The following is a 17,761-nucleotide window of genomic DNA, read 5'->3' as shown; positions in this document are numbered from 1 at the left end:
GTTTATTGAATATTTAAAACTGAGAAATACCAGGTACCTTAAACTTTTTTTTCTTTATCTTTAGAGATGCTGTCTTATGGCCAACATCATTATTAGTCTGAAATTCCAGCCTGTACTAGTCTTGCTAATTTTGTCAGAAATTAATTTTTTTCTTTTTAAATCATGACAGAACCATTCTATTAGTTGTAATTAATTATGACCTGGGAGTTGAATTATGATGAAATGACTTAGTTTATAGTAATAACTAATGCAAGGAGGGCATATTTTATTGATGTTTTACTTTCTTCCCAATTTATAGTCATTAGAAATAATATTTAAATTGAAGTATTTTTCTTAATCCAGAATAATATTAAAATAGGATCATTAATAAGAGCACATTTTACTTTGGATCTAAAGGTTAACTGATTATAGTTTTAATCCCATATGAGATATATGTAAAATTGTTATGTTAAAATGTATACAAATTTAGGATTTTCTTAAACCAAAAGGAGTATGTACTTATTTCTGTTCAGGTTATTTTTCAAGATGCCTTTAGTTACTAAGTTTTAGTACATTAAAATGTTACTAAGGTTTTCACTGAAATCTTAAGCTAAACACTAATAGTGTAATTTTCTTTTTTCTGAGTTGTTCATGTTCTGAATGAAATTTGGTACTTCTCAAGTGTCAGTTGCCAAGCCCAAAGATACAAGGGGGATATTGTCCTTTTGATGGAGTTAAGTTGGGAATATACCACAAAACCTAAATACAATGTTGGTTTGTTCTGTCATGTGCCATATGTGTTTTAACCTGAATGTACATTTTTAAAGTTAGTAGATGGACAAAAGCTTCTTAAGGTGAAAAAAAAAACTGTTGAAGTCATGCACATTTGTTAAAATTATAACCTTCCTTTTCATAGACATGTTTTACTTTAAATTTCTGAATTTTATTATTTTTTAGTCATTGGTTTGTATAAAAGCATTCAGAATCATAGATGTATGTCATAATGAAACTCAATTTTTCCTGCTTTCTTTTTGTCTAAAGAGCTTTTGGGGAGCAGGGGCATATTTTATTTTTATGTTTGTGTTTATGTAAAATCCAACTATTTGTAAGTTTCATACTAGACATCTATACAGAAAAGGCAACATAGTTGTATAATGACTTAATGTTCTACTGTTCCATTTGAAAATTATGAAAAGTAATATCTTTAGTTGATTTCAGTTGCATATAAATATTATTTTCAGTATCCCAAGAATAGGATATATATTGCTAAAAATCTCATGAAATGCTTAAATACTTACAAATTACTCCGATAATTTAAAATGTTGAATATAGAATTAACTTATTTCTAAAATACACACGAATTATGTGATATAAACAACATTTATGCATTCCATTCTCACTGGATTTTGTACATGCAAGCCCTGTCAGTAGTTTGTTGCTCTGTAACTTAGTCGTTTAGCATGGGTTATAATTCTTCTGTGTTTCTGCAATTTTAATTTTGATGAGGTACCTCTTTTTTCTTTCAATTTTAATTAAAGGAGCACAGGCAATCTTTCATTATCCATGGGAAGTGAGGAAAGAACACAATATAAAAATTTATGATTAAAAAATATTTAAATCTGACTGTAATGGGATATGTGGTAGGGACTTGATAATAGGGGGAATGTAGTAACCACAGTGTTGCTCATGTGAAACCTGAGCATAAGTTTGTATATCAATGACAACTGAATAAAAAAATTTTTTTAAATCTCAGTCAAGCCAGTATTTTTAATTTTTTCTTCACTAACAATTTCTGCAATTCACTTACCACTTCAAAAACAATTCTCAGTAATACATTGAAGAAGTAGCCAAATTGACAGCTTGTATCATTTCATTCTAGTTCATTAGTCTGGTGTCTGTTAAGAGGAACCAAGAGTGAATGATTCATGAATTAAAGACTGTTTTAGATAATCCATATGCTGAATAATCCTCCCTTGAAAAACAGCAAATGAACTGAGCATTTCACAGAATGCTTTTTTTCTAATTTATCTCAGGAGTATGTAATTCTGACAAAAAAATGCTACTACGGAAACACCATAATAAAATATTTGCACATTCTATGACTTGCAGAAAAGTACTCAAATAATCTTATTTAATAATGTTTTTTTTCCCAACTCTAGTCCTTTTAAAGAATGAAGTAATTATTGAAATGTTCTGCTAATCCTTAGTTATAATCTTAGTATAGATTATGGGAGCCTTTCAAGGCTCCATTGTCATTTTTCAAGATTTCACTTAAATAAAAATCCTTATTGTATACTGTTTGCACTGTAGTCATGGAAGAGAAATCTTTCAGCCCTGCCGTCAAGTTGAAATTGCCCTTAAAATTCTCCATATTTCTAACCTCAGTAATTCCAGCTAGTAAAACAAAAACCTCAAAAATACTCAGAAAGTAGAATGGATTAGTCCAATATGGTTGTAGAACTCTATACCTTTATCTCATTGCCCTACGGGTTATTTATATTAATTTATTTGTGCTCCCTACCCACCATTTACATGGTTACCATAGATCATCAAGGTGAAGAATGCATTTCAGACATTATCCAGATTTTTAAAGCTTCATTATCAGAAATCATTTTATCTTAGTTCATTTTAAAAGTGTTTTTAACCTATATTCCTTTGCAACCAATATAACTTTGAAACCTTTTATCACTTTTGTAAGGTATTTTTCTACAGCAAATGATGTTCCTAAATTTTTTCATAGAGTTTTTGTAGAATCATACAACTAGTAATGTGCATTAAATGCTTTAATTATCACCAACATTATTATACTTCATTCACAGAATATGCTTAGATCCATTTGGACATTTTTCATTTTTTATTAAAACTCTGAAGGTAATCACACAAATTGGCTGTCTTATGCTTTGGAATATCTTAAAACTTAAGTAACTTTCCAGACGGCCATTCAAATGGTGGTCAGATGACTTTTAAACATTAAGTGCATTCATATAATTACTTGAATTGATAATGTGCTGGAAGGGCAAAAGAGAAGGAGACTAGTATTGCAAAGCTGGCTTAAGTCCCTTACTTTTAATACCTGATTATGCTTGTTGACTTGACCCCACTGTTTAGCATTCCTTTTCTAGTTACAATGTGCTGAATTTCATTCAGTTTATTGTTTTTAAAATATTTTGGAAGTTTATACATAGTACATTTTAAATTTAGTGTTTCATAAAGGAAAAATTCTGAGTATTCTAATTTTTTAAAAATAATTTATTTGCTAGGTAAGTTCTCTTCTACACTTTATGAGACTGGTGGCTGTGATATGTCACTTGTGAATTTTGAACCAGCAGCAAGAAGAGCATCCAATATCTGGTATGTGCGAAGTCATATTAGGAGAGTATATGTACTTGTATGTATTTGTCCTGTTTAAAGTTTTTAAGCCTTGAGATAGAAAAGTTAATTTAAAAACATTTATTTATATTGGCTTAAATTGTTCTGTGCATTTGTCTCCAGAGAATTGAAGTAGAATTTTTTGCTGTGGAAAAAAGAAAGCTTTATTCTTAGAACAAAATGGTTTAAAAACATAAGTAAAAATTTCCTGTGTATCTTATACTGGGACAGTGACTTCTCACAAAAGCATAGATTTCATGCTGTATATGAGTGTGTGTGTGTGTGTGTGTGTGTGTGTAAAATGATGTAAAACAACTTACAAAACAAAGTTAAAACCTGTCAGTTCTTTTTGTGTAATTCAAACATTTTATTTCTATGAAAGGGTTTGGTCAAGTATCTTTTTAAATGATCATCTTTCATTTTGTTTTAAAATTTGTTTACCAGCTATAAGAAGGAGGAATTTCTTAAAATATGAGTCATGTTTTACTGAGATTCTCTTCTCTCCTTCCCTTAGGAAAAAATTATATGAAATGACAGAGAAGTTAGGAGAAAAGCAAGAAATAGAAATCTTGCTCATGTAATGATAATAGTTTATATGTGTTAAAATTTTTTTTCTAAAATTTTAATTTTATTCATGTATTCAAGTTCTGTGTTGAAATTCATTATTGATTGATTAGCCGACTTTTCACGAGGGTCATTTGATTCTTATTTTAGGATTTCCATCTAGTAATGAGATACAACTATTTATTTGCATGTTACTCATTTAGTATTTCACTTAGTTTTTTGAGTTTTGAGGGTCCATTTAAAGCAACATGATCTTGTTGTCACTTAGTTTGGCATGCTAACATGATAGAACATTTAGAAAACTATATTCACAAAGCTCCTTTAGTCCATTTTCAGAATCATCCTTGCAAAAATGATTAAATCGAAATATTAAGTGATTTTGTAACAGTGGAAACAATGGGATGGAGCAATGAAAACAATTATGCTTAATATAATTCCAGATAAGGACAATTCCTTGTACAATAAATGAGGTAAAGTCTCTCAAGTTTTGAAATCTAGACTGAACAGTGGAAACTGGATTTTTGTGTTCAGGGCAGTTCTGTTAACAGCTTACATTTACTGTGGCTCTGGGCAATAATGTTAATTGCATCCTTAAGTACTTTTCACGAAAACCTTGAGATAGTGATAGTGGTACCCTTATTCTGTGTTATCAACGAGGAAACAGATGTGAAAATGTTGGATAACTTGTTGAGTATCTCATTCAGTTGATGAAGATATTTGAATATAGAAACTTTATGAGTCAGAGGCTATCCTCTTAATTATAATTCTAACAAAATGCTGTTTTGCATTTTGAAGTTTACATGGAACAGTGAAGACAATGTAAATATCATCTAATTGTAAAAGGATTTATTTTTCTTTCTACTACTTGACAGGCTGTTTATTCCCTGAAATCTTTTTTAATTTTATTTTAGTGACACGGATTCTCATGTATCCAGTTCTACCTCAGTTCGATTTTATCCACATGATGTGGTAGGTTTTTCTTTATTTTTATAAAACGATGTATTTTCAGATTAAGTTGCTATACAAATCAGAAAAATTGATGATATTTCAAAATACCAATTTTATTGAAAACTATAGCAAAATCACCTTTGCAGTTCCAATAGTGGATTTCTTCTTAAAGTCCTTTGTTAAGAAAGAAACAAAGAACACCATGAAGTATAATTAACTATATATGAATCAGGAATTACATTTTTTTTTTGAGAGGGCATCTCTCATATTTATTGATCAAATGGTTGTTAACAACAATAAAATTCAGTATAGGGAGGTCAATGCTCAATGTACAATCATTAATCCATCTCAAGCCTAATTCTCGTCAGTCTCCAATCTTCTGAAGCATAACGAACAAGTTCTTACATGGTGAACGAATTCTTACATAGTGAATAAATTCTTACATGGCGAACAGTACAAGGGCATTCATTACAGAAACTTTCGGTATTGATCACGCATTATGAACTATAAACAATCAGGTCAAATATGAATATTCGTTTGATTTTTATACTTGATTTATATGTGGATCCCACATTTCTCCCTTTATTATTATTATTATTTTTATTTTTAATAAAATGCTGAAGTGGTAGGTAGATGCAAGATAAAGGTAGAAAACATAGTTTAGTGCTGTAAGAGGGCAAATGTAGATGATCAGGTGTGTGCCTATGGACTAAGTATTAATCCAAGCTAGACAACGGCAGCAAAACATCCACGGATGCAGAAGATTTCTCTCAAAGCAGGGGGGATGAGGTTCTGAACCTCACCTCTGTTGATCCCCAAATTCTCACCTGATGGCCCCCCTGCGACTGTGCCTGTCTTAGGTTGTTCCTCCCTTGAGGAGTCTTACCCGTCCGTCTCTGGCTAACCAGTCATCTTCCGGGGCCATACAGTGAAATGTAAAGTTGGTAAGTGAGAGAGAAGCCATATTGTTTGCAAAGGTTAGCTTTTTACTTCTTTGCAGATTTATGCCCTGTGGCTTCTATGCCCAGCACTTGTCTCGAGGTATCTTTACCACCTGGAGGAATTATGATACTCGGTAAATTCGATATGAGGCACGAATTCTATTTAAGGGTTGTAATTAGGAAGGAAGAAGAAAAGCTATAGAGGTAGCATATGGAAGAAAACATGGGAGGATTGATTATTTCTTTGACATATCTTCTTGTAGAGTACCTTAAGTATGTATAGGTTTTAAACTACTAACTAATTTGCACACACATATTAACATAATAGGAATACGGTGACATAAACAAAGCAAATCTATAATTACCATCCATCTCCAGTGAAGCCAAGAAAACCATTTAGGCACCCTAGGCATTTGTGAAAATTTATCTATGATATGATGGTTATTGTCCTACTGTACTTGAACAGTCTGAGAAAAATCAGACAAATTAAAGCAGCCCATTTCTGGGATCTGTTCACATCCCATATGTTCTTTTAACCGTAGATAGTCTATAGTCATGAGATTTTGGAGTGCTACAACTTGCACCCCTCCCAACTGCTGGTTGAGTTCCAACAGTACAGATCCGGTCAAATTCGTTGTCTCACTGTATGCACATGCCAGCCTAGACATCTCCCTCCTCATTCCAATGGCAAGTCCAGGAAACGGTGGGGTGGATGCAGCCACAACTGCAGCATTGCCCAGATCCCTGTGGAGGATTTTTGATGATCATCCCCCTGGCACAAGTCCTCCAGAGAGTGCTGATGCCGGAAGCTCCTCCTCATATCGTATCTTAGTTCATTTTCTGGGTATCCAAGCTACGCCTTGATCTTCTGCATACAAACAAACAGACCCTTTGCCCACACTTTGACATGCCCTCTATACCACTGTGCAGAACTCATTGGAGGTTAGCACACAGGAACTGCTTTTTTTTTTTTTTATTAAGAGAAAGGAATATTATCAGAAAAGAGTACCTCCATAGCTGATCATCTGACACCCTTTAAGTGATCAACATAAAGGATATTTAAAGCATGCGTTGATCTTTGATTTACCAATAGTTTTATCCTATCAAGGAGTAATCCCCCTTTTCTTTCTTTCTTTCTTTCTTTTTTTTTTTTTTAAATCTTCAATCTACACTTGCATGAAGAATACTACTATGTTTACTATGCTCTCCCCTATATCAGGTCCCCCCTAACAACCACATTACGGTTACTGTCCTTCAGCTTAGCAAAATGTTGTAGAATCACTACTTGTCCTCTCTGTGTTGTGCAGCCCACCCTCCCCTTTCTCCCTCCCCCCCCATGCATGCTAATCTTAATACTCCCCTTCTTCTTGCCCTCTTATCCCTCCCTGCCCACCCATCCTCCCCAGTTCCTTTCCCTTTGGTACCTGTTAGTCCATTTTTGGGTTCTGTAATTCCGCTGATGTTTTGTTCCTTCAGTTTTTCCTTTGCTCTTGTACTCCTCAGATGAGTGAAATCATTTGGTATTTCTCTTTCTCCGCTTGGCTTATTTCACTAAGCATAATACTCTCCAGCTCCATCCATGTTGCTGCAAATGGTTGGATTTTTCCACTTCTTATGGCTGAGTAGTATTCTATTGTGTATATGTACCACATCTTCTTTATCCATTCATCTACCGATGGACATTTAGGTTGCTTCCAATTCTTGGCTGTTGTAAATAGTGCTGCGATAAACATAGGGGTGCATCTGTCTTTCTCAAACTTGATTGCTGCATTCTTAGGGTAAATTCCTAGGAGTGGAATTCCTGGGTCAAATGGTAGGTCTGTTTTGAGCATTTTGATGAACCTCCATACTGCTTTCCACAATGGTTGAACTAATTTACATTCCCACCAGCAGTGTAGGAGGGTTCCCCTTTCTCCACAGCCTCGCCAACATTTGTTGTTGTTTGTCTTTTGGATGGCAGCTATCCTTACTGGTGTGAGGTGATACCTCATTGTAGTTTTAATTTGCATTTCTCTGATAATTAGTGATGTGGAGCATCTTTTCATGTGTCTCTTGGCCATCTGTATTTCTTTTTTAGAGAACTGTCTGTTCAGTTCCTCTGCCCATTTTTTAATTGGGTTATTTGTTTTTTGTTTGTTGAGGCGTGTGAGCTCTTTATATATTCTGGACGTCAAGCCTTTATCGGATCTGTCATTTTCAAATATATTCTCCCATACTGTAGGGTTCCTTTTTGTTCTGTTGATGGTGTCCTTCGCTGTACAGAAGCTTTTCAGCTTAATGTAGTCCCACTTGCTCATTTTTGCTGTTGTTTTCCTTGCCCGGGGAGATATGTTCAAGAAGAGGTCACTCATATTTATGTCTAAGAGGTTTTTGCCTATGTTTTTTTCCAAGAGTTTAATGGTTTCATGACTTACATTCAGGTCTTTGATCCATTTTGAGTTTACCTTTGTATATGGGGTTAGACAGTGGTCCAGTTTCATTCTCCTACATGTAGCTGTCCAGTTTTGCCAGCACCATCTGTTGAAGAGACTGTCATTTTGCCATTGTATGTCCATGGCTCCTTTCTCAAATATTAATTGACCATATATGTTTGGGTTAATTTCTGGAGTCTCTAATCTGTTCCACTGGTCTGTGGCTCTGTTCTTGTGCCAGTACCAAATTGTCTTGATTACTATGGCTTTGTAGTAGAGCTTGAAGTTGGGGAGTGAGATCCCCCCTACTTTATTCTTCTTTTTCAGGATTGCTTTGGCTATTCGGGGTCTTTGGTGTTTCCATATGAATTTTTGAATTATTTGTTCCAATTCATTGAAGAATGTTGCTGGTAATTTGAGAGGGATTGCATCAAATCTGTATATTGCTTTGGGTAGGATGGCCATTTTGACGATATTAATTCTTCCTAGCCATGAGCATGGGATGAGTTTCCATTTATTAGTGTCCCCTTTAATTTCTCTTAAGAGTGACTTGTAGTTTTCAGAGTATAAGTCTTTCACTTCTTTGGTTAGGTTTATTCCTAGGTATTTTATTCTTTTTGATGCAATGGTGAATGGAATTGTTTTCCTGATTTCTCTTTCTATTGATTCGTTGTTAGTGTGTAGGAAAGCTACAGATTTCTGTGTGTTAATTTTGTATCCTGCAACTTTGCTGTATTCCGATATCAGTTCTAGTAGTTTTGGAGTGGAGTCTTTAGGGTTTTTTATGTACAGTATCATATCATCTGCAAATAGTGACAGTTTAACTTCTTCTTTACCAACCTGGATTCCTTGTATTTCTTTGTTTTGTCTGATTGCCGTGGCTAGGACCTCCAGTACTATGTTAAATAACAGTGGGGAGAGTGGGCATCCCTGTCTGGTTCCCGATCTCAGAGAAAATGCTTTCAGCTTCTCGCTGTTCAGTATAATGCTGGCTGTGGGTTTATCATATATGGCCTTTATTATGTTGAGGTACTTGCCCTCTATTCCCATTTTGCTGAGAGTTTTTATCATGAATGGATGTTGAATTTTGTCAAATGCTTTTTCAGCATCTATGGAGATGATCATGTGGTTTTTGTCTTTCTTTTTGTTGATGTGGTGGATGATGTTGATGGATTTTCGAATGTTGTACCATCCTTGCATCCCTGGGATGAACCCCACTTGGTCATGGTGTATGATCCTTTTGATATACTGCTGAATTCTGTTTGGTGATATTTTATTGAGTATTTTTGCATCTACATTCATCAGGGATATTGGTCTGTAATTTTCTTTTTTGGTGGGGTCTTTGCCTGGTTTTCGTATTAGGGTGATGTTGGCCTCATAGAATGAGTTTGGGAGTATTCCCTCGTCTTCTATTTTGTCGAACACTTTAAGGAGAATGGGTATTATGTCCTCTCTGTGTGTCTGATAAAATTTCGAGGTAAATCCGTCCGGCCCCGGGGTTTTGTTCTTGGGTAGTTTTTTGATTACTGTTTCAATTTCTTTGCTCGTGATTGTTTTGTTTAACTTTTGTGTTTCTTCCTTGGTCAGTCTTGGGAGGTTGTGTTTTTCTAGGAAGTTGTCCATTTCTTCTAGGTTTTCCAGCTTGTTGGCATATAGGTTTTCATAGTAGTCTTTAATAATTCTTTGTATTTCTGTGGAGTCTGTCGTGATTTTTCCATTCTCATTTCTGATTATGTTGATTTGTGTTGACTCTCTTGTTCTCTTAATAAATTGGGCTAGAAGCTTATCTATTTTGTTTATTTTCTCGAAGAACCAGCTCTCGGTTCGTTGATTTTTGCTATTGTTTCATTCTCCTCAATTTTGTTTATTTCTTCTCTGATCTTTATTATGTCCCTCCTTCTGCTGACTTTAGGCCTCATTTGTTCTTCTTTTTCCAGTTTTAATAATTGTGATGTTAGACTATTCATTTGGGATTGCTCTTCCTTCTTCAAGTGTGCCTGGATTGCTATATACTTTCCTCTTAAGACTGCTTTCGCTGCATCCCACAGAAGTTGGGGCTTAGTGTTGTTGTTGTCATTTGTTTCTATATATTCCTTGATCTCTATTTTGGTTTGTTCATTGATCCATTGATTATTTAGTAGCGTGTTGTTAAGCCTCCATGTGTTTGTGAGCCTTTTTGTTTTCTTTGTAAAATTTATTTCTACTTTCATACCTTTGTGGTCTGAAAAATTGGTTGGTAGAATTTCAATATTTTGGAATTTACTGAGGCTCTTTTTGTGAGTTAGTATGTGGTCTCTTCTGGAGAATGTTCTATGTGCACTTGAGATGAATGTATATCCTGTTGCTTTGGATGTAGAGTTCTATAGGTGTCTATTAGGTCCATCTGTTCTTGTGTGTTGTTCAGTGCCTGTGTGTCATTACTTATTTTCTGCCCAGTAGATGTATCCTTTGGAGTGAGGGGTGTGTTGAAGTCTCCTAAAATGAATGCATTGCAGTCTATTTCCCTCTTTAGTTCTGTTAGTATTTGCTTCACATATGCTGGTGCTCCTGTATTGGGCACATATATATTTAGAATGGTTATATCCTCTTGTTGGACTGAGCCCTTTATCATTATGTAGTATCCTTCTTTATCTCTTGTTACTTTCTTTGTTTTGAAGTCTATTTTGTCTGATATTAGTACTGCAACCCCTGCTTTCTTCTCACTGTTGTTTGCCTGAAATATGTTTTTCCATCCCTTGACTTTTAGTCTATGCTTGTCTTTGGGTTTAAGGTGAGTTTCTTGTAAGCAGCATATAGATGGGTCTTGCTTTTTTATCCATTCTATTACTCTGTGTCTTTTGATTGGTGCATTAAGTCCATTTACATTTAGGGTGACTATTGAGAGATATGTACTTATTGCCATTGCAGGCTTTAGATTCGTGGTTACCAAAGGTTCAAGGTTAGCTTCTTTAGTATCTTACTGCCTAACTTAGCTCGCTTATTGAGCTGTTATATACACTGTCTGGAGATTCTTTTCTTCTCTCCCTTCTTATTCCTCCTCCTCCATTCTTCATATGTTGTGTGTTTTGTTCTGTGCTCTTTTTAGGAGGGTTCCCGTCTAGAGCAGTCCCTGTAGGGTACCCTGTGAGGTGGTTTGTGGGAAGCAAATTCCCTCAGCTTTTGCTTGTCTGGGAATTGTTTAATCCCGCAATCATGTTTAAATGAGAGTCATGCTGGATACCGTATCCTTGGTTCAAGGCCCTTCTGTTTCATTGCATTAAGTATATCATGCCATTCTCTTCTGGCCTGTAGGGTTTCTGTCGAGAAGTCTGATGTTAGCCTGATGGGTTTTCCTTTTTCTCTCTAGCTGCCTTTAAGACTCTTTCCTTGTCCTTGATCCTTGCCATTTTAATTACTATGTGTCTTGGTGTTGTCGTCCTTGGATCCTTTCTGTTGGGGGTTCTGTGTAATTCCATGGTCTGTTCGATTATTTCCTCCCCCAGTTTGGGGAAGTTTTCAGCAATGATTTCTTCAAAGAGACTTTCTATCCCTTTTCCTCTTTCTTCTTCTTCTGGTACCCCTATAATACGAATAATATTCCTTTTGGCTTGGTCACATAGTTCTCTTAGTGTTGTTTCATTCCAGGAGATCCTTTTATCTCTCTCTATGTCAGCTTCTATATGTTCCTGTTCTCTGGCTTCTATTCCTTCAATGGCCTCTTGCATCTTATCCATTCTGCTTATAAATCCTTCCAGGGATTGTTTCACTTCTGTGATCTCCTTCCTAACATCTGTGATCTCCCTCCAGACTTCATCCCATTGCTCTTGCATTTTTCTCTCCATCTCATCATATTGCTCTTGCATTTTTCTCTGCATGTCTGTCAGCATGTTCATGATTTTTATTTTGAAATCTTTTTCAGGAGGACTGGTTAGGTCTGTCTCCTTCTCAGGTGTTGTCTCTGTGATCTTTGTCTGCCTGTAGTTTTGCCTTTTCATGGTGATAGAGATAGTTTGTAGATCTGGTACAAGTGACTGCTGGAAGAGCTTCCCTTCTTGTTGGTTTGTGGCCTTCCTCTCCTGGGAGAATAGCGACCTCTAGTGGCTTATGCTTGTCAGCTGTGCGCAGACAGGGCTTCTGCTACCTGCCGGTTTGCTATGGATTTTATGTCCGCTGTTGCTGTGGGCGTTGCCTGGCTGGGGCTGTTCCTCCAAATTGGTGGAGCCCGGTTGGAAGGGGAGGGGCTGGGAGGCTATTTATCTCCGTAAGGGGCCTCTGTGCTCCCTGTTGCTGAGGGGGTTAGAGTGCCCAGAGATCCCCAGATTCCCTGCCTCTCTTCTAAGTGTCCTGTCCTGCCCCTTTAAGACTTCCAACAAGCACTCTCCAAACCAAAGCAACAACAGCAACAATGAGGGAGGGAACAGAAAAAAAAAAAAAAGGAAAAAACAGGCGATTTTTTTTGTCCTCAGGCGCCGATCGCAGGCACGTGCTCACTGGTCCTGCTGCCCTGCCTCCCTAGCACCGGGATCCGTGTCCCTTCAAGGCTTCCAAAAAGCACCCGCCCACCAGTCCCGCAGGGAAAAACGCGCGATATTCTTTGTCCTCAGGCGCTGGTCCCAGGCACTCACTCACCGGTCCTGCTGCTCTGTGTCCCTATCACTGGCGTCCCTGTCCCTTTAAGGCTTCCAAAAAGCACTCGCCAAAAAGCAAAAAAAAAATGGGAAAAACACGTGATTTCCTCCTTCCTCAGGCGCCAGTCTCAGGTACTCGCCCACCGGTCCCGCAGGGAAAAACGCGCTGTATTCTTTGTCCTCACGTGCCGGTCCCAGGCACCTGCTCACTGTTCCTGCTGCTCTGCCTCCCTAGCACCAGGGTCCCTGTTCCTTTAAGGCTTCCAAAAAGCACTCGCCAAAAAGAGAAAAAAAAAAAGGGGAAAAACACGCGATTTCCTCTGTCCTCAGGCGCTGGTCTCAGGCTCCCGCCCTCCGGTCCCACAGGGAAGAACGCGGGATATTCTTTGTCGTCAGGCGCCGGTCGCAGGCACCTGATCACCGGTCCTGCCGCCCTGCCTCCCTAGCACTCGGGTCCCTGTCCCTTTAAGGCTTCCAAAAAGCACTCGCCAAAAAAAAAAAAACCGCTATGGTTTCTTTCTACCCGCCGGGAGCCGGGGGGAGGGGCGCTCAGGTCCCGCCGGGCCGGGGCTTGTATCTTACCCCTTTCGCAAGGCGCTGGTTTCTTGCAGGTGTGGATGTGGTCTGGATGTTGTCCTGTGTCCTCTGGTCTCTATTTTAGGAAGAGTTTTCTTTGTTATATTTTCATAGCTCTATGTGTTTTTGGGAGGAGATTTCTACTGCTCTACTCACACCACCATCCTGGCTCCACCCCCCAGTAATTACATTTTTGACAGTGTGTAAAGATCAATTCACTCACCAACATCAGAATCTGGTTGTGCCATTTTTAATTGTGCCATTTAAAAATTTACTTTTAATGTCATGATTTTGGTGCAGTTATTTAATTACTAGTTACTTGTATACCAGTGTGTAGGGCAGAAGCTCAGTAGTAGTATCACTGTATAAAAAACACACCATGTGAGTAATAGCAGGGATATTTGAAAAAGATAACATTGCCTTTGCCACCAAGATGTATAATTGAAGGTAGAGAAGTCAAAATGGATAAAATCTTTAGTAAGGCAATATATAAGAGATATGTGTTGATAAATCTAGTGCCAAAGATTTAATTTTTAGCAGCTTCCTGAAGCTGGTCAGTTGTGAGAAGGATTTTAACAACATAGATGTGAGTTGGCATTGAACGATGGTTTTCAACATTTGGCCATGCCGGGAAGCATTTTTGCTTGCGACAACTTAGGGAATGCTACTGGTAGTTAGTGGATAGAAGCCAGGGATGATGTAAAATGTCCTACAGTTGGCATTACAGCCCCCACAGTGAAGAAGTATCTGGCAAAACACCTTTAGTACCAACATTGAAAAACCCTGGTGTAGAGGATAAAAAAAGTGTTTGGAGAAACAATTGTCTATGCTTAGAGATTGAAACAGCTATATTATATATAAGAAGCAAATTTTCTTGACTATACCCACATGTGTTTGAAAAGTAAAGACTGTCCCTACTTTTTTGGAGCAGTGTATTCCTGAAAACTCCATAGTAAAGTAGAAATGGGGAAATAATTATTGTTTTTTACTGTTATCTCAAGGCTCCCCAAGGGATGGGAGCCTTGAGATAGCAAAATTCTGGCTAGTGCTGCATTAGTTAAAATGAACTTTTGATTCTTTCCGAGGAAGGGGAAGCTGGTGACTGCTGAATAGATAAGTTAAAACTAGAAGAAATGTGATGTGGTAATTTCCTATATAGTCTCAGATGGGCTGCAGGAGGGATTTGAAAACAACAATAACAGTGATGAGACTGTGAGAAGTGAGAGTTGAAAGCATTGACTACAAGGCAGAGGAGCTTGGATACAACATAGCAGTGAGGCTCATAGCTTAATGAGAAAAGACCATAATTGTGACAGGGAGAAAGGAAGCCACTAAAAATTCACTGTGATTTTAGTGGAATCACTAGTTATACAGTTATAAAATGTTAAGATTTAAAATTTTTTCCTAATAAAATCTTTTAAACGGTCTGTTGATTAATTTTCTTTGTTTTAGTTCACTTCCTATTGTCACCTGCAGTTTCTAGTGATCACTAAATATTCACAAGGACTGGACTAGCATGAGAATTAAGGGGGCTTAGATAATCTGCAAGCTGACTGAGTAGCCTAGAATCAGGACTCAGTAAGAGGTTTTTAAGGCTTTTAATGCTAACTTTGTTTTAGCTCTCTCTTCCACAGATTCGATTGAACAGACTGTTGACCATTGATACTGATTTGTTGGAGCAACAAGACATTGATCTAAGCCCTGACTTGGCAGCTACTTATGGCCCAACAGAAGAAGCTGCCCAAAAGGTTAAACACTATTACCGTTTTTGGATCCTGCCCCAGCTATGGATCGGAATTAACTTTGACAGACTCACACTTTTGGCTCTGTTTGATAGGTGAGACTATTGTGTAATATTAAAGATATGTGCAGATTTTATTTTTAAATTACAATGTCCCTAATTACCCATTGAGGTCTTTTTTTTGTTACCATGTTGGAAGATGTTTTCTGCTTTGGTCCTGAGAAGGACTCACAAACATTGGCTCTCTTGAAACCATTAAAAACTTTTTTATGGCAATTTTAGTATGCTTACACAAAAAATCCTTTTTATCATCAATAAGAATCATGCAACTGTACTTAAAAGCCAGACAACATGAGGTGTTAATGAAGGTGTTAATGACCATAAGGTTATAGGCCATGTGACTCTAAATATAAAAGGTATAAGAGAAAACTTCTGTTTCCCTCTTTCTTAGCACTAGTTTTAAGACTGAACATTTGTCTTGTCATAAACTTGGTAACCAAATGCTGCTTCCAGTTAACATAGAGTAACAAGGACTGGATTTACCCTCTTACCTAAAACAACAAACAACAGACAAAATGCATGAAACAATGGTTTTTCAAGACATTGAAGATCAAACAACAAAGAACAGTGATTCATGAGAGATGGGAAACAAATTATGTGAACCCTACAGTTTATTCCTCCCTTAAGAGAGTACCCAGACTGTGACACAGGGAGGAATTGAAGTAGAGCCCAGCAGACTTACTGAGTTAAGGGGATGGAGCTAAAAATTCAGGGAGACTAAGACAGCTAGAGTCCACAGGACAGAATATGAGAGAGGATTGGTGCTTACAGAGAGAAACTCAGAGATGTGCAGTGGGTCTTCTCAGCTATTTAGCCAAGTATTGATAAGCAAATGTATGTGAGATTACCTGAGGCCAGTGTAAGAACCATGTGAAAGAACAGTGCCTGGTACATAGGATTGGGAATATTGTCTCTTCCTACCCAACACATTGAAGAAACTCATAATTCATATTTTATGGTACCTTATATAGAATACCCAGGAAAATCTTGTCTTGGAAATGGGGAATAATTAACCCTAACATGAGCACTACTCCAGACCTAACAAATTATAAAAGCAAGACTTGAAAGGGTCAAACTGTTTCCAAGTATCATAACAAAGCTCAAGATTTATAGAAATTCACTGCCCAGAAAGTTAAGATTCACAGTATCTTGCATCCAATCAAAGATTACCAAGCATGCAAATAAGTAATGAGGCATGACTTATGAGGGAAGTAATGAAACTGTGTCAAAACCAACCTGTAACTGTGACAGATATTATAATTAGTAGTTAGACATTAAAACAATTATGAACCATATTCCATATTCCATGTTTAAAAAGTTAAGTAGAGACATGGAAAATATAAAAAAGGACCCAAATCAGACTTACAGAGATGAAAACTATAATGTCTGAGATAAAAAATAAAATGGATGGAGCTTAATGATAGATTGGGTATAGAAGAAGGTATTAGTAAATTTGAAAGCATTGCAATAGAAACTATCCATAATGATACAGAAAGAACAAAGAATCATTCCCAACTCCTATTCCCTGGTGAAAAGAATGTATAAATAAAATAAAAGTAAGTGGTGGGACAACTTCAAGAGACAGGGAGAAAAAAAAATTTTGAGGATAATGGAAAATTTACATTTGTTGAAAATTGTAAATGAACACATTCAAGAATGTCCATGAATTGCAAGCATAAGCAACATGAAGAAAACTACACCAAGACACACAATTGCTCTAGTGATAAAATCTTAATACTGCAAAAGGAAAAAAGGACATAGTTTGTACAGAGGAAAAATAAGAAAGACATTAGATTTATTGTTGGAAATAAACAAGTGAGAAGATAATGGAGCAGAATTTTAAAAGTATTGGAAAAAGATGTCAACCTAGAATTTTATACCCAGGAAAAATATATTTGAAAAACTAAGATGAAGTAGACATTTCAGACTAGGAGAAACTGAAAAAATTCTTCACAAGCATACCTGCACTACAAAACATGTTAAAGGATGTCTTCAGGCAGAAGGAAAAGAATGCCAAATGGAAATATGGACCTACCCAAAGGAACAAAGATTACTGGAAATGGTAACTACATACATTAAAATGTAAGATTTTTCTTACTAATTAAGTCTCTTTAAGAGATAACTGGGTGTCTAAATGAAAGTAATAACAATATATTGTGTGATTTATAATGTAAGTAAAAATAAAACTCATGATGATAATAGCATAAAGGCCAGGAAGGGACATGTAAATGTATACTACTGTATGTTTCTTATATGTGACATATTACAACATCACTTGAAGTAGACTGTCATGAAAACTATATTATAAACTCTAAAGCAACCACTGAAATAATAAAGACTTATAGCTAGTAAGTGAAAAAAAGAGGATGAAGTGGATTCATAAAAATTACTCTGTCAATCTAAGAAGACAGAAAAAGAGATCAAGAACAGATTGATGTATAAAATAAAGGACAAAATGATAGTTGGAAAACATCAGAAATTCTCAGATTGGAGAAAAAGGCCCAACTCAACTCTATCCTGCCTTCAAGAAATGAACTTTATATAAAGACAAAAACAGTTTAAAAA

General features: G+C 36.5%; 1 protein-coding gene across 4 annotated transcripts in view; it reads left to right on the top strand.

The window, feature by feature from the left end:
* PCNX1 (pecanex 1) overlaps positions 1–17,761 on the top strand; it is a 288,523-nt gene that overhangs the window by 150,116 nt on the left and 120,646 nt on the right. For 3 of the 4 annotated variants that reach the window (XM_073242202.1, XM_073242203.1, XM_073242204.1), the window contains 3 exons: positions 3,240–3,330; positions 4,824–4,881; positions 15,015–15,232. In XM_073242202.1, the coding sequence (XP_073098303.1) occupies positions 3,240–3,330; positions 4,824–4,881; positions 15,015–15,232 (367 nt within the window). The remainder of the gene's footprint in view (positions 1–3,239; positions 3,331–4,823; positions 4,882–15,014; positions 15,233–17,761) is intronic. The other variant, XM_036998687.2, reaches the window with a different exon arrangement.

The sequence above is a fragment of the Manis javanica genome, chromosome 8 (assembly GCF_040802235.1).
Source record: "Manis javanica isolate MJ-LG chromosome 8, MJ_LKY, whole genome shotgun sequence".
Lineage (NCBI taxonomy): Eukaryota > Metazoa > Chordata > Mammalia > Pholidota > Manidae > Manis > Manis javanica.
Note: the sequence above shows the minus strand (reverse complement) of the source record. Positions and strands in the feature narration are given on the sequence as shown.